The 16,213-nt window shown below is 38.2% G+C and overlaps 1 protein-coding gene across 2 annotated transcripts in view; it reads right to left on the bottom strand.

Annotated features, from left to right (window-relative positions):
- OBI1 (ORC ubiquitin ligase 1) overlaps nucleotides 1-15,980 on the bottom strand; it is a 38,814-nt gene extending 22,834 nt beyond the window's left edge. The window contains exons 1-3 of one of the 2 annotated variants that reach the window (XM_035295608.3): nucleotides 15,908-15,980; nucleotides 3,454-3,589; nucleotides 1,335-1,426 (exon numbers count right to left, since the gene is read on the bottom strand). In XM_035295608.3, the coding sequence (XP_035151499.1) occupies nucleotides 1,335-1,426; nucleotides 3,454-3,589; nucleotides 15,908-15,967 (288 nt within the window). In that variant the 5' untranslated portion in view covers nucleotides 15,968-15,980. Of the gene's footprint in view, nucleotides 1-1,334; nucleotides 1,427-3,453; nucleotides 3,590-15,790 lie in introns of both variants that reach the window. The other variant, XM_002742602.5, reaches the window with a different exon arrangement.
- Nucleotides 15,981-16,213: the final 233 nt, after the last annotated feature.

The raw sequence follows: 16,213 nt of genomic DNA, 5'->3' as shown, positions 1-16,213 counted from the left end.
GCACTCCAGCCTGGGTGACAGAGTGAGGGTGTCTCAAAAAGAAAAAGAAAGATGGTTAAGGTTTTGTTTGATATTTATATTTTCACTTCCGTATCTGAAATATGAGTGAAACCATCTATCATTTCAGAATAATACCTGTAGTTAATTTTTGACTTTTCACTTTTCTGGATTCTAGTTCTTCAATTACTACTGACTATTGCAAGTATTAGCTTTCCCACTCTGGAACTATTTATTATCTTAAAACCAGTCGCTAAACATTTGGGTTAGAACTCCTTATTATAATGTCATTTATTCATCTATAATAAATATGTCACCTTAAACTGAGGTTATTAAAACTTCTGTTAGAAAATAAACTCCCAAGTAGCTCAAGTGATCTCCCAAAGGATTAATTTGTTTACTAAGTATGATAAATATTCATTATATAAAAATACATTTTAGCATTAAATGTCACACAGACAGTACTACTTACTGTTTTAAATTGCAATACATTTCAAGTTATATAGTATTTTTATAAAACAAACAAATTCATATATGTGGGGAACACATAAATGACAAAACACATATTCAATCATGTATTTATGCCCCACTGCATTCCAGAAATTTCTGAGGCAGTTGAAGTAGCTTCCATGTATACAGTTTAACTGAAAGATATTTTGAGTCAAAAGAGGGAATCGATAATATCTTCCTCTTTAGTCAATGTAAAAAGACAACTGGGCTTAATGTATACGATTCAAAAGTGTATGTATTCTATTAGCATGAATTTATTTGTAAAAGTAGCGTCACTATCTCCAATCAGCCTGTTAATTCATCTTTAGACAATAACTAGCAAATAACATGTTTCACACTAAAATCTCTGTTCTGGCAGTTGACATAAGGTATAGTATTTACTAGAATTGATCAGGCTTATTAATCATCAGTAAATTAATAGGCAAAAGCAAATGATGACTGTAGAGGTCAGATGGGCTTTCACAAAATTTCCTTTTCTACCAACTTTTTGAGGAAGCAAACATAAAATGACATGTCTGTAGAGGTACAAATTTTAACTTAAAAAAGAAAAGAAAAAGAAATGCTGTCATCTGTTCCTTTTTTCCGGAATCCCATTCCTCCTTTCCTTGGTACTGAAAGGAAAAAAATAAAGCAAAAAACTCTATTTAAAATAGAAAAGGGAAAAAAAAGAATTTATCAAATAAGTGTTTTTGTTTTTGTTTTTGTTTTTAAAGAGGTACTTAAAGTTTCATTGGATATTTAGTCTAAGAAGTCTGGGGACTAAGGTAGGTCAATTTTTACCTTGAATTCATTGCTGACATAATTTTAAACTTTTAATTAAAGTTTACCTCATATTCTTTGTGTAGTAATTCAAATCTAGTTTTCCGAAGATGCTTCCTGACTGTATGGCTTAGCATAGGTTCACTTTCACTTGTTCCTCCTATAGGAAAAAAAAAAATCCTAATTTTTCATCCTGATTCAGGCCAAATGAAAATGAACCTTTTCCTTATTGTTTTATATAGTTTTCCAGCTTAGTATCTACCCTTTCCCTTATATACACACTTGGGGCTAACATCTAGGCCTTTTCTCTACCTAATCCTGAGAAAAAAATAAATATCAAGTAACACCATAAGAAATACCTTCGGTAATACATCATATTGTGTTAACATATCTATATATCTTATCACAGCAAACTCAGTGGAGGAAAGGGCTATATAATATCATATTTGGACTACTTCAAATTATGAAAAACATACTATATTTAAATAATAATAAAATCAATTATTACATTTACATTTAACTAACATATTATAAAAATATATTCCTGCTATATACGCACGTAGTTAGATTAATGTATCTTTTCATGGATTCTAACAACCTAGTTACCATGGATTATAAGTGTATCATGACTTGTTACAAATGCACTCACAATGAATTCTTCCCAAGAGCTCTTCACTGATGCTGTGGTTACCTTCTTTGTACTTCTTAGCATTATAATAATAGCAAAGGTATTTTACAGATTTTTTTTTTCAGAATGTTCTATCCAAATGCAAAAATTGATGAAATATTTCCCTTGAGAGAATTTATGAAATATCACTTACGTATGAATAATAAAGGTAGGATATGGGATAAGAAGAAAAACAGGGGTAAAACATTCAAATCATCAAAGCTCATATTCTGCAAGAAAAGAATTGACTCCTTGGTGAAATTCAGGTTAAAAAAAAAAACAAAAAAACAGAGGTTAACCCTACAGCATGTAACAAAGCAGAGAATTAGTCCTCTACCAGATTTCACCCAGGTACCAAAGCCAACTCTGATTCCTCCTTCAGGTCTCTTATTTCCTAAGTCCTACTAGTTATTCTTTTGCTCTGTAGCATATATATTCCTTTCTATTTCCCTTGTAAAAATCTTTTAAATCCATTTTCCCTAACTTGGTACTATTACAATGGCTTCTTAAGTTTTCTGAAAGATATTTTCTATATTTGGCTAATTATAGATTCACTTTCAATTTTTCCTATAGCAAAAACAAGTAGAAATCATTTCAATTTTTGCAATCTAAAATAAATAACTTATATGAGTAGAATAAAAACCAAACTCAAAAAAGACTCTTTAAAGTTTTCTTTTTCAAGGATCCTCCAGTTCAAGTTTTATTCCTCCTCTGCCCCACTGATATTAGTGTGACACTGGATTTGTTTTATACCCTTAATCCAGACTTATATTTCCTATCACACCTAGGCAAAAGCCTCCTACCAGACCTACTCACAACCTGTCTAATCCTATAGTCCAACATTATTTATTATCACGAGTAATATTCGTAAAGCACATTTTGATTCGTACCACTCCTTTGCTCAAAACCATCATGCCCACTGCACCCTTCTTCTCAATCCTAGAGCAAGTCCGTGATTTAGCTGTCATTAAAGGCTCTCTGCATTAAAGTCTCAATTTACCTGTTGTCTTATTTCAATAGTCGGACCCAAAGTAGACTTTTGATCATTTCTAAAAGCATGCTCTGTGTTTTCCTATATCTAAACTTTAGTTCATGCTATTCGCCCTGCAGGAAATGCCCTCCTTAATTTTCACCAGTTGAAATGTCATCCATCCTTAAATTTAAATGTCCAGCTTAAAGGCCACCTACTTTATGAAGCCCTTCTCAATGTTCTTAGCTGAAGTTTCTTGCCTGGACTCTCTGGGCTTTTGGGGGAGGCCTTCCACTTGCTGTTTTTCTTCTGGTTCAGTTGCTATGAGAATGTAAGTTCCATGAGGCTCTCAGAGTTATTCCTCTTAGCACCTCTCAGTGCCTTGTGCCCCAGCTGCTCCACATATACATTACACAAATTACTCATCCACTCAGCATTATGTTGGCCAAATAATATCACTGAAAATAGTCTATTTAAGTCTTCCCCAAAATATACACTATTTCAAGATTGTTTCAAACCTATTCCTCTATGTATAAAAACAGGCCCTTACCTATAATTTCTTTGCAAGGATTTTCAGGAGTGATGGGGACTCTGCAAGCTGGACATTGGCTATTATTCTTCAACCACAAATCAATACATATCGAACAAAATACATGGTTGTTGATGCATATGACAGGCTGACGGACCTTTGAAAAAAGAAACAACACTTTTAGTACAAAACAACAGTCATAACTAGAAGACTAAAAACTGCTCTAAACTTAAGTAGGTGTTTAAGAAGGGTTGTCTAGGGCCATTAAAAACACTGCTTCCTTTCACCACCTTTCTTTTTACACATGTTTAACACAGATTCTACCTGAGATACTGGGTCATGGAGACTGAAGCTTTTAACATATAAAATGCTTTATTTTGTACCTAACCACAGAACTCATATCAAAAAGAAAACATTTTTGTTCCACTAAGGCGGGGGAAATTTCACTCAAACTCTTCTACTTTAGCATTATGGTACAGCAGGATTAGGTTTTTGAAAATATCATTTAGGACAATCATCCATCTGATGCCTGAATCCTTTTCTCAATTCATTCCTATGTTACAGAGTAACAGCAACTAACCATTAAGTATTGACATTTTACTAGAAACTCTCAAAAACCAAACAGTAATGAAAGCTAAAACAACCCAAAGGCCTGAGCTCCACTCTCAAGTGGTTTATAATCTAAACAACAAACAATGCAGACAGAAACACTGAGAAGCACCAAATACACAAATCCTTGACTCCATTTAAACAAGCACAAATAATAATACTTACATTTATAGTCATATTTTACAAAGGGCTTTCACATGCATCTTTCACCACCCCAACCCTTTCCATCTCTCTTCAAAAATACAACTCATTGTGAGGTGAACAGGGTAAATATACTTTACAAATAAAAAAACAAGGGCATGAAGAAATTAGGTAGCTTGCTCAGGGTTAATGGGGTGTTTTAACTGTAGTAGTTTTATCAGGAGGAAAACTGAAAAAGAGAAGCTGCTTTGGTTTTCTCCTCAGCCTTTATATTACCTGATATTACATATGTGTTTACATATTTATTGTCTGTCTCCCTTATCAGAATGGGAACTCAAGAGAGCAAGAACTTATTTACTCTCTTTCATAACTAAATCTTTAGTGCCTAGAAGACAGTTTGGTACTTAGCAGGTAATCAACAAAGATTTGTTGAATGATTAACTGCTACTAAGATAGTATTAAGATTCAACTAGCTGTGAAAGTTGTCAGAAGAAAATAATGATTTAATATTTTTTCAAATAGCAATTTGAAAAACAAATTTAACAATACAAACAAAAACGGCACAGAAAAAATGTAGTATTTTACTTGATTTACATGTTATCTTCACTGTGGGACTCAAAACATTTCATAGCCTTTTTAAATATTTCCCTGTTCTAATAATAATTACAGTGAAGAACCCTTGTAAACTAGGAACTGGAAGCCTAGAAGGTCAATGAAAAGCAGAGTAAGTAGAAGGAGAATGAAGAGACAGAACTGCGACAAATCATTTTTTCTTGGAGAAAGTCTTTGTGCTGCTCTATGTCTGCCTTAAAAGGATACTATTGAGTATTCATTAATTTGAAAGGGGTCCCTGCTCTCAAAGAAATAACAGATGCGTGGCTATTCATGACAGGCAGGTAATCATTTTAGTCTCATTACAAAGAGCTCTCTGGTCTCAGTCTGGCTTTCCAAACATTTTGGTTCTTCCTTAATTATGAACACTAACCCACGAAAATTAAACAAAGATAACATGGAATAGATTTAAACTTCCTCTTGGAGAAACTTAATTCTCATCATTCATTTCAACTGGTTTGACAAGATTCATTAAAAAAAAAAATCATGAATCAAAGTGTTTCAAACTCTTCTTCCAAAGTGCTCTTAAGGGCAGTCAGTACTGAATGCTTATCTATAAAGGATTCCTGGTCAGAGTTTCAAGTGGCAGACAAACCTGAACTTTCTTTGCAGGTTCTATCTTTTTTGTCTCAAAAATTCATGTAATTTGCAAGCCCAGACCCATAATATATTCATATATGTTTTAATATATGTCATGAAATCTTTAAGAACACAAAAATCCCAAACCAAGAAGATACTGCTTTATCTATTCTGTAACTCTGACCCCCCCCACACACATGTATACACACACACAATCATATTCCTGCAATATTTCTAAAAGTACTATGTATGCCAAAATTAGGAAGCTCAGGTAAAAAGGGAAGTTATCTACTTGGACTGGTATCTACTTTTACAGATCATATACTAAAGTGGAAAAGACAAGAGAAGCAGATTTCACACAAGGTAAAAATCAAGAATTCTGTTTCAGCCCTGTAAATTTGTGATGCTAAGCTCATTTTTAAGTGGACAAGTTCAGCAAGGCAGGTTTTGAGTCACTGGCACCAAAGATATGAGCATGTAAAGCCAAAGGACCAGAGGAGATCCCCTGAATTAACAAAACAGCTGGTAAAAAGAAGGCATTCCAGCAAGCAAAGGAAGAGGAAGAGCAACCAGCAGAGGAAATTGACAAGAAGGCGGCCTGTGATACAGAAAAGAAGAATATGTTATCACAGAAGTCAAGGCAAGAAAGTTTTTCAAGAGAGAGACAGTGGCCAGATGAGTAAAATATTGATGAGAGACTGAGTTTGATGTGTACTGAGATGTGACTATGGGATTTAACTACTTGGAAGTCACAGTGATCAGTTACTAACAAGCACTGTTTCTGCGAATGGTGGGGATGGAAACCTGACTGGAGGTTGAGAAACAATGAAAGATGAAGAAGTGAAGATAGAAAATACACACAATTCTTTCATGTTTTGCTGTAAAGGAGAGGGCATAAAAATGGAACCATGGTTAGGAATGCCAATGGGAATGATAAAGAGAGGGTATTAGTGATGGAGGAGGAGTGGTAGGGCTATTACAGCAATAGGCAGCAAAGTCCCTAAGAAGTCAAGAAGGGAAAGGGATCCAAAACACAAACGGAGATTTTGGCTTATATGGGAGTGAGGGTTTGTCTTCTTTTGCAACAGAAGGGAAAGTAGAAGATGTGTGAAGAAATACAAAGGGATTGGAAGATCTGTTGATGGAAAGATGAGAAAATATATGTTTCAACTTTCTCAGCTGCTTATCTTTTGTCATTAAATATAAGGCGATGTTATCAGCTGAAAATGAGAAGGCAGGTGGGTTACAGATTTGAGAAAACAGGAGGATAGAATAAAGCAGTAATTTTGAAAAGTGAGAAAGCAAATTTATTAGGGATATGTAGTAGGATCGCTATACATTGTTGAGTTCCTTTTCCAGGTCTGTGGTTTCTAATGCAAAGTAAGATGAATTAACATAGGTGTGTATTTTTCCTATCAATATTTAGCTGTGCTGATTCAGGCAGGAAGTAGATGAGTAGTTTGGTTTACCCACTGTTGGGGTTTTGCCAACGAGGGAGAGACAGCAAGTGATGATAACAAATGACCACGAATAATAAAGCAAACAAGTACCTAAGTGGTAATGATGACAGTGAAAAAGTGATAGAGTCAACAATAATGTCTCGATAAGGCTGAAGTAATGGTGGAAAGTAAGTATGATGGAAACATGATCAGAAAGTGGGATGCTTACAGTCTAGATATTAAAGGTGGTGTAACTGCTTTTTCTAACATTTTGTCCTGGGCCATCTTATTGGATATGTTCTATTTTCTCTCATAATCTCATGTGTCACATGTCATTAACATCTATTCTATGTTGACAACTCCCAAGTCTCCCTCTGTAACTGGACCTCAGTAAGGAGCAGAGCTTAGGCTCTGACAGACAAACCTAAGGCCAATTCCAGTTCTGCCATTTATTGAGCAGTCTGACCTTGGGTAAGTCCTTTAGCTACTGTGGGCATCAGTTTCTGCCTCTGAAAACTGTGGTTTACCCTAGTAACCTTTTTATTCAGGTGTTGTTTAGCATACTATAACGGATGTTAGCATGGACACTTCCACATAGCTATACCTCAAAAAACAAAAAGTAACAATATTACTATATTCAAGTGCCCAGGAGCCAACTACATATAAGGATCCTGTAGCTGACTCAACCATAACATGTCCAAAACCAGACCTGGCCTCCTCTACACACTTGGCACACCCTCTCACCTAAGTTAATGAGATCACTACTTCTCCACTTGAGCTACAACAAAGCTGTCTCTAAATCACTGTTTTTTTGTTTTTGTTTTTGTTTTTTTTTTGAGAAAGAGTCTTGCTCTGTCACCCAGGCTGGAGTGCAATGGCACAGTCTCAGCTCACTGCAGCCTCTGCCTCCTGGGTTCAATCAATTTTCCCACCTCAGCCTGCTGAGTAGCTGAGACTACAGGCGCATGCCACCATGCCTGGCCAATTATTGTATTAGTAGAAACAGGGGTTTCACCATGTTGGCCAGGATGGTCTGGATCTCCCGCCCTTGTGATCTGCCCACCTCAGCCTCCCAAAGTGCTGGGATTACAGGTGTGAGTCACCGTGCCCGGCTTTTGAATCACTCTTTTTACTTATCCTTACCATCCACATTGTCATCAGATGCTGGTATTATAAAGTCTAAGAAGCAACAGATTTCATGATTTACCATTTTTATTTTTATGTATCACTAAAAAAAATGAAAGACTCTCAATTACAATTGTTAACATACAACCAGATTTCAGAGATGTTACATAATTTGAAAAAAAATGTACACCTCAGAATAGCCAAAACATGACAAATCTTCATCCAAATGTTCTTTTACCTGTCATCTATCCTTTCCTTTGCATCTTTACCCCAATGAGTTTAAGGTTCTCATTCTTTTACGTTTGATCTAGTGCAATGACTACCTCCCTAGCTTCCAAATGTTCATTTCAGTATACCTTTCACAAGGATGCCAGAGCTACCTTCCTAAAATATGAAAGAGCAGCTTTCACTCCTCTCCTACAAAACAGCAATGAGTTTTTTCCTGCTGATAGTTGTAGGTATAACCTTCAAAAAACATAATCTAGTTCTTAAACAGCCATTTCCTTTGACCTACCATTTCAATACACAATGCACACTTCAACCTCATAAATCTACTTTTGTTCACCAATAAGAATATGAACACTGGGGACTCCCTGTTTATGGGGCTCCCTACTTAATGGAGCTCCCATTTCTTAGCTTGATGTACCCTCCTGGTCTCTCCATCCTCCTCAGACAATAATTAAAAAAAAAAAAATCCTTCCCTCCTTTTAAGATGCAAATAAAATGCTGCCTCCTCTGCAAGGCCTTCACGCATCTTTTTCAGCACTAACCTAGCAGTCTCTATTTATTTAATGTTCACCTCTTTCTTCATTGTACTGTACTTAGAAACCATTTACTTCCTGTCTGCCTTATTAGATTTCAGGCTCACTGGCAGCAGGGTGAGTCCTACTCATCTCTAACAGCAACTATAAGATTAACAAAAGTGAATTTTGATGTACTATAATGAAAGGCTGCAATAATAATCCTAAAGGTGCAAAAGGTCAATGTCTACTGTCAAACTGTGAAAAAGCAGAAGATTAACCTCCCCATTTAATATGCCAAAATGATACGGAACCACCACTACAGGCAGACTGCTTGGGTCTGTGTGCTAACAGCCATTAACAATGTGATCCACAGGAAAATTGTCTTCACTTTTGGACTCCCAGGTATTATCACCACTTTTGTGTTGGACACTTTCTGAAACAGTTGACTAATTCATTTCTTTGGAAATGAATATTGGAATGAGTGTTTATCAGATGATGGCTTCTAGACAATGGAATAATTTATTTTAGGAGGACAGAAATTTCTAAAGAACTACTAAAACAAGTTACTTGTTATATATTTGACTATAACCAGTGATAGCAAAATACAAAGAATCTAGCGCCCATCCTCTTCTACCCAGATCATGCTCTATACAATACCAAAACACACACGACTTTAATAAGATCTTCCCAAGACAAAAAAAAAAAGTCATCATTTGCCACATTATTAGAATTTCTATCCAATTTACTCTCAAATGAGACCTGAAGAAATAAAACAGTACTCATGAAATAAAAATACAAGACAAAAAGAGCAATGGTAAGTAACAAACAATTCCAAACTCAACTGGAGTAAGCATATTAAAGTGGTATCCTAGGCAGTGATCCCCAACTATTTTGGCACTAGGCACTGGTTTCGTGTAAGACAATTTTTTCCAGATTGGGGGGTTTCACCTCAGAACATCAGGCACTAGAATCTCATAAGGAGCACACAATCTAGATTCCTTGCATACGCAGTTCACAATAGGGTTTGTGCTCCTATAAAAATCTAAAGTTGCCTCTGATCTGATAGGAGGTGGAGCTCAGATGGTACTGCTGCCTCACTCCCTGCTCACCTCCTGACAGGCCACTGACTGACCAGTACCAGACAGGGACTGGAGACTCCTATCCTGGGGTGTATCCCCCAGGTGTAAAAAATGGGCCCTTCTTACGGGAATGGGCCTGACGGGGCAGTCCTTAACACCTTACAATCTGTTACTCTACTCTGATATTTAATTTCTTTTCAAGATGCTTCAGGCTCATGAGACTCCATGCTACCACCAAATACCCTTTCTTAAAAAGGCAAGCATATTCGGGCAGAGCCATGCCTAAAGCTGTTGTTCATTAATATCCATATCGTCCTAGACTCACCTACTAAGAGTTATATACTGGCTTCAAATAGGGTTTCTCAACTTTGCCATTACTAACATTTTGGACTGAAGAAATTGGGGGGGGGGGCTTTCCCTGAATATTATATGATGTTTAGCCAGCAGCATCCCTGGGCTCTACCCACCAGATGCCAGTAGCATGCCCTTGAAAACAATAAGAAATGTCTCCGGACACTGCCCAATGTCTCTGGGGGGACAAAACCTACCTCCATTTAATTGAGAACCACTAATGTGAGATATTCCCAGGAATCTTACTAATAAGCTAGCGGGGCTGTAGTAACAAATCCATTTTCAGTTGTGGAAACTGAGCGTCTAAGAAATAATGATATGGGTTAAAAATGATAGAGCTAGGATTTGTACTGAATTTGATTCAACTGCAAAATCAGGTATTCTTTCAATTTAGAAACAGTTATTTCTTCCTTGGAGCAGCGTTAGTAAACAATAATCAGGGAGTAATACAGGATGATGTGCCTGGAGGAACTGAGATCCTGGACACTGATGGAGGTGATGGGAGCGAAGAGGGTACTGATTAACTTTACCAACTGGTCTTGCAATTATACCTATTATTAAATCAACTTCCATGCCCTTTTGGCATCCTCCCCCCACTAGAAACAAGAGCTAACTCTGCTTCTAGAAATAATACTATTACTTTTTGCACCTTATGGGTTTATCTAGTGAAGAGCTTGAAAGACTATGAAAACGAATTAGTCTTCAGTGTAAAAATGACTACGGTAGGGGATTTGGAAACTTTTAAAAATAAAATTCCTAGATGGCTCTTGGTTAAGAAATCCCAGACTCTGGGCCAGAATTTAGGCCCTATAAATACACACACACACACACACACACACACACACACACACACACACTCCCTATGACATAAGTCACTTAATGCCTATAGAACTGGGTCCCCATTCCTGTCCAGGTAAAAGGAGAAAAGGAGAAATGATACGTCTTTTCTCTCCTACCTCATCCCTACCAGAAATACTTTAGGATGAACTAGAAATACTTTAGGATGAACTAGAATTGTTATTTGTCAAGTAAGAATGTCAGCTATTACTTGCAAACCCTGATAATTACTAGGATATATCTATAATTTTTTAATTAATTTATTATATTCTATGTAAAAATCAGTATTGTTATATTTTTCCAAAAGTGACTGAATCCTTCAAACTTATTTTAAGCTGGAAAAGAGAGGAAAATGTAGAACTTGCAGTCCAGTCCATATGGCTTTTCTCCAAAGTAAACTGCTTATAATAATGATGTGGAAGGCTGGTTCTTAAATCCACTCCTGGGAACTGAGAGGCAAACAGGACTCAAACATGAGCTCCAAGTACTGATATGGATGACTCGCTGGTCAATCAACAGCTCCAAGTGATTAACCAAGTGATTAACCAATTTTGTCATCATAGAGTGAGGACTCTTAAGTTGCATAAGGCTTTGTCCTTAGCCCTATCTTTTCAATATTTTAAATAAACAATAAGGGTGAGAAGCAGAGAGGCATCCCTGAAAGAAGGGATCCTTTTGATAGCATTCCTATGGGAAACAGGATACTTCAAGACACAGGAACTACTGTATTATAAGGAAGCTGATTTCATTTCTGGTTATTTCAGCCAGAAAGCTTGCTCTTAATATTAAGTAGAAACCTTAATTTTATGGAGCCACACAAAGCTTGATTCCCTTCCAAATGAAAACTATTTTAATTATTTAAAGATTCTCTATCATATCCATGCATTCCAGCACTATTCCAGTCCACCTATATTCCAATCCCAATATCATTCTCTTCCAAATGCTTTCAAAATACTCTGGTTTATTGTTTATCTTAAAATGTAGTACCCAAAACTGGACTCACAGTCAAATGAGAAATAACTGAATATGATATATTAATGCTGAAAACCATTAGTTGCTTTGCACTTCTCTTGAGAATCTCCTTCACCATTTCATAAAACCAACTTTGGGCCACATTTGGCTTTCACTTGTGGCAAAACACATACACAGCCAATAAAAAATATTACATGCCATAATTTGGTTTCACAGCTTGAGTCCTAATTCAAAAGATAAACCCCGGAATTATCTAGAGGTAAACTGGTTTGTAACAGCCTGGTAGCACTACCAAATGTCACTTAACAAATACCCTGGGATAGATCATTACCACATTTCTGCTTGCTGGCCCACTAATCTAAGAAATAGAACAAAAAATGCAAGAAGAAAAGGCAAGAAAATATGTTATACATAAATCATCCCATGGGATTGTACCTAACTTCCTCAGGCCATATAGAGCTCTTACTTACAATATTGGCAAAGTTGCTAAAAACATTACTGGGTAGAGAGAAATTCACCTTTCACACTGAAGTAGAGACAGTTCTAAATTTTCCCATTTTAAGTGCAAAGACAAAACATTAACAGGTGAATACTTAGGCTCTCTCTGCTTTCTCTCCATCCCCATTGTCAACTATCTCTTCAAATTTAATATCCTGTCCCACCCCTCCCCCTTCATGGTATCCACTTTTTTTTTTCTTTTTAAAGTTACCCTCCAGGAATAATGGCCCTTAATTCTGTTGAATAATCAAAAGAGAAGATGCTAACTGTGAGATCTAGGGACATATGGTGACAGTAGCACAAGAACAATTTTCTTTAAAAAGAGCTAGGCATGAAGGAGGACCTTAGGGCCATTCTCAGAAATGGCCAGAGATGCTCTATGTCAGGGAAGCGGAAGTGAACCTGGGGACACAACATTTTTAGCACCTCCCAATATAATATGTGTGGGAGGGAGAGAAGCACAATCATACTGAATTTGCTTTCACTATACAAAAGGCAAGAGTCATGGAACCAGCTGAAAATTCTGGATGTACTCTGACAATTTCCAGAACACACAGGTCTCATTTAGTTGGGAATGCAAATCTTCATTTAGAAGAACAATTACTGGGCTGGGCACAACACGGTGGCTCATGCCTGTAATCCTAGCATTTTGGGAAGCCAAGGCAGGAGGATCACAAGGTCCAGCATTCAAGACCAGCCTGGCCAAGATGGTGAGACTCCATCTCTACTAAAAATACAAAAATTAGTTGGGTGTGGTGGCAGGCGCCTGTAATCCCAGCTATTTGGGAGGCTGAGGCAGAGAACTATTTGCACCCAGGAGGCAGAGGCTGCAGTGAGCCGAGATTGAGCCACTGCACTCCAGCCTGGGTGACAGGGAGACTCGTCTCAAAAAAAAAAAAAAAAAGAACAATTACTGGAAAAGGCTGATTTCCTCAATTTGAGAGCTGGCCTCAATGTCTATAGTAAAGGCTAACAGTTATTGTGCCAAACTTTATGCTAAACTTTTTGCACATGCTTTGTTTAATCTTCTGAAAACTGAAAGGATGGGAAGTTGATGCTATTACCATATTTCTACTGTTACAGATAAGGAAACCGAGGCTCAAAGGAGTGAAGTAACTTGTAAAAGGTTATATGACTGGTAAGTGGTAGAACCTAGATTAAAACCCAGCTAGTCTGAAGGCAGAACTCAGGCCTTCAGTCACCATACCTATCTGCTTCCACAGTACCTGGAAAGGAGAGGGGGAAGGCCTGTTCAAAAATCCTTAATCTTTTTATTTTATTTTATTTTTTTCGAGACAGAGTTTCGCTCCTGCTGCCCAGGATGGAGTGCAATGGGGCAATCTCGGCTGGCTGCAACCCCTTCCTCCTGCGTTCAAGTGATTCTCCTGCCTCACCCTCCCAAGTAGCTGGGATTACAGACATGCACCACCACACCCAGCTAATTTTGTATTTTTAGTAGAGAAGGGTTTTCTTCATGTTTATCAGGTTGGTGGTCTGGAACTCTCGACCTCAGGTGATCCGCCTGCCTTGGCCTCCCAAAGTGCTGGGATTCTCTTTTTAACTTTATTGTCTGATTTTTATTTTACAATAAAGTTAACCAATACGGGAAAATAAAAAACTAACTAAAAGTGCCTACTACTATGGATGAGGCTATGTGAGTGTTTTAGGAAATAATCCGAAGACAAATGATGATAGAGGTTCAACCATGAAGACTTTAAGCCTTAGTATTCTGAAGACACAAATGATAATGTAGAGGTTCAACCACAAAGACTCTAAGCTTGCCAAGCTTATCTCAAAGCATTAGTGTGAAGACTAAAAATAATATATGCATACAAAAGCACTCTGTAATCTGCAAATCACCATATTCCATGAGATATCACTTTCGTTATATACAAAAAAAGTATATTTTGTTAAATACAAAAAAGTATAGGTTTGGTAAATCATACGGACACATTGTCAACACAATTGCAAAAGACAGCCTATTAACTAATGGAAATTACGTATAATGTGTACAAAATTCTTCCCAAGAATATTTTCATCAGCCGTTAAAACTTGTGTTGGAGGAACTTAACTCAGAATTCAATACATATTTCCAGGAACTTCATGTTAGGAGCCAAATGTAGACTGTGGCAAATAGAAACATCACTTCTTCCCTTCCCCTAGCCATGCAGGCAGGCAGTAAATAGTAGGAAATACCAGCTCAAACACCACCCTCGAGGAGGTGATCCTAGATCTCTCCAGTCAGAATTGATCAAGCCATCCCCTATATATGATCTCTCAGCACATTTGCTATCTCATTGGCATTTCATTCTGACTGCTATCAAGAATTATCAGTTGCTTCCAATCCTGACTTTCTTCTACGTTGTGAACCCAGTAAATTCACACAGAACTTCAAACACCTAACGCAGATCGTTTTGGCTGGCACTCAAAGGCTTGCTCTGGAAGCTTGTATAAGTTTCAGACTGCACTGGGGGCGTGGGGGGAGAGGGCTAAACACACACGCAGAGACACACCACAGACGTAAAAATAATTCAGGGTGGAAAAAATTTGCTGATTGTATCTTTCCTCCTCGATCTCTGCGGTAAAGAAATGCTCTTTAAAACACCGAAAGGGAGGCAAAAATGGAAATGAAAGACAGGAATACATTAGAAAGTTCCAAACTCCGTTTCTAATTCAGAACCACTTTCCCCACCTTGTTTTACAAACACATTAGGCACCTCTTACATCACAAAGAGAGAGTATTCTATCTCCTGACTGACCTATTCTTTGAGTTAAAGGCCACGCCTCTAATTCTGAATACCCTCCAGGAACACTTACTATTTACTTTTCAAATTAGGAACTCAAAGCAAAGGCTGTCCTCCAGGATAGGATAAGAAAAGGCCCTTAAGGGGTCTTGGAAATGGAAAAGACTCAATACACAGCACTGTAGGCCCCAGAAGATGAACACTAGTAATACAGACGACTAAGGAGCCCGGGGTGAGGCTCCCAGGAAATGTGTTTTAATGGGCTTCACTACACGCCACGCGAGGCTGCACAGGGAAGTGAAATATTGCTGAAATGCATTTTTGATGGGGCCTCCTTCGAGGCCAGCGCCCTGCCCGTGAGACTGCGGGCGGCGGCAGGGTCGGTTCGCCGCCCTCCCTCCAACCACCAGCCGCTGTCACCCTCCTCCGAAAGGCGCCTAGATGAAACCATTAATTACTGCGCGCTGCCCCAGTCTCCCAGGACGCGGCCTCCCATCAAGAACGCGTGTTAGCGTTTTCTCCCACCTCGGCGTCTCACGCCCCTTCCCCGTCCCCGTAGGAGCCCGCCCTCGGCCCGGGAGAGCGACTTCATATCCCGTTTTATCGCTGTGCCCGCCATCACCCATTACCTTCCCCAAGCAAATGTGGCACGTGATGGGCAGAGTGAGCGACAATGTAACATTCTGCACGGTCTGAGCCATGGCAGCGTTCAGAATCCCGCCAACACGGAAGTCCCGCCGACCTACCGCGACTCCTCGCCAAAACTGGGCACACGCGGGCCGGCTACGGCGGCCCGGCAGGGCCATTTAACCCTCCCCCGAGAGAAAACGAAAACGCGCTTTCGAAACGCGCGATCTCCAAGACATTTCCCTTTCATTTAAAAAAAAGAAAGAAAGAAAATCACTGGTTAGGGAGCTGAAAGATTCCTGCGAATGGGTAGGAAGGTAGTTTACTACAAGCATCGAGGATCCTGGAAAATCTAAAGGAAAGCGTAATAGTGGAGGGAGGAGAGGAAAATACGGAAAGACGATTTTTTAAAATCCCCAAATTGT

This window comes from Callithrix jacchus, chromosome 1 (genome assembly GCF_049354715.1).
Source record: "Callithrix jacchus isolate 240 chromosome 1, calJac240_pri, whole genome shotgun sequence".
Lineage (NCBI taxonomy): Eukaryota > Metazoa > Chordata > Mammalia > Primates > Cebidae > Callithrix > Callithrix jacchus.
The sequence above is the reverse complement of the archived record's forward strand: the minus strand, read 5'-3'. Positions and strand labels throughout refer to the sequence as shown.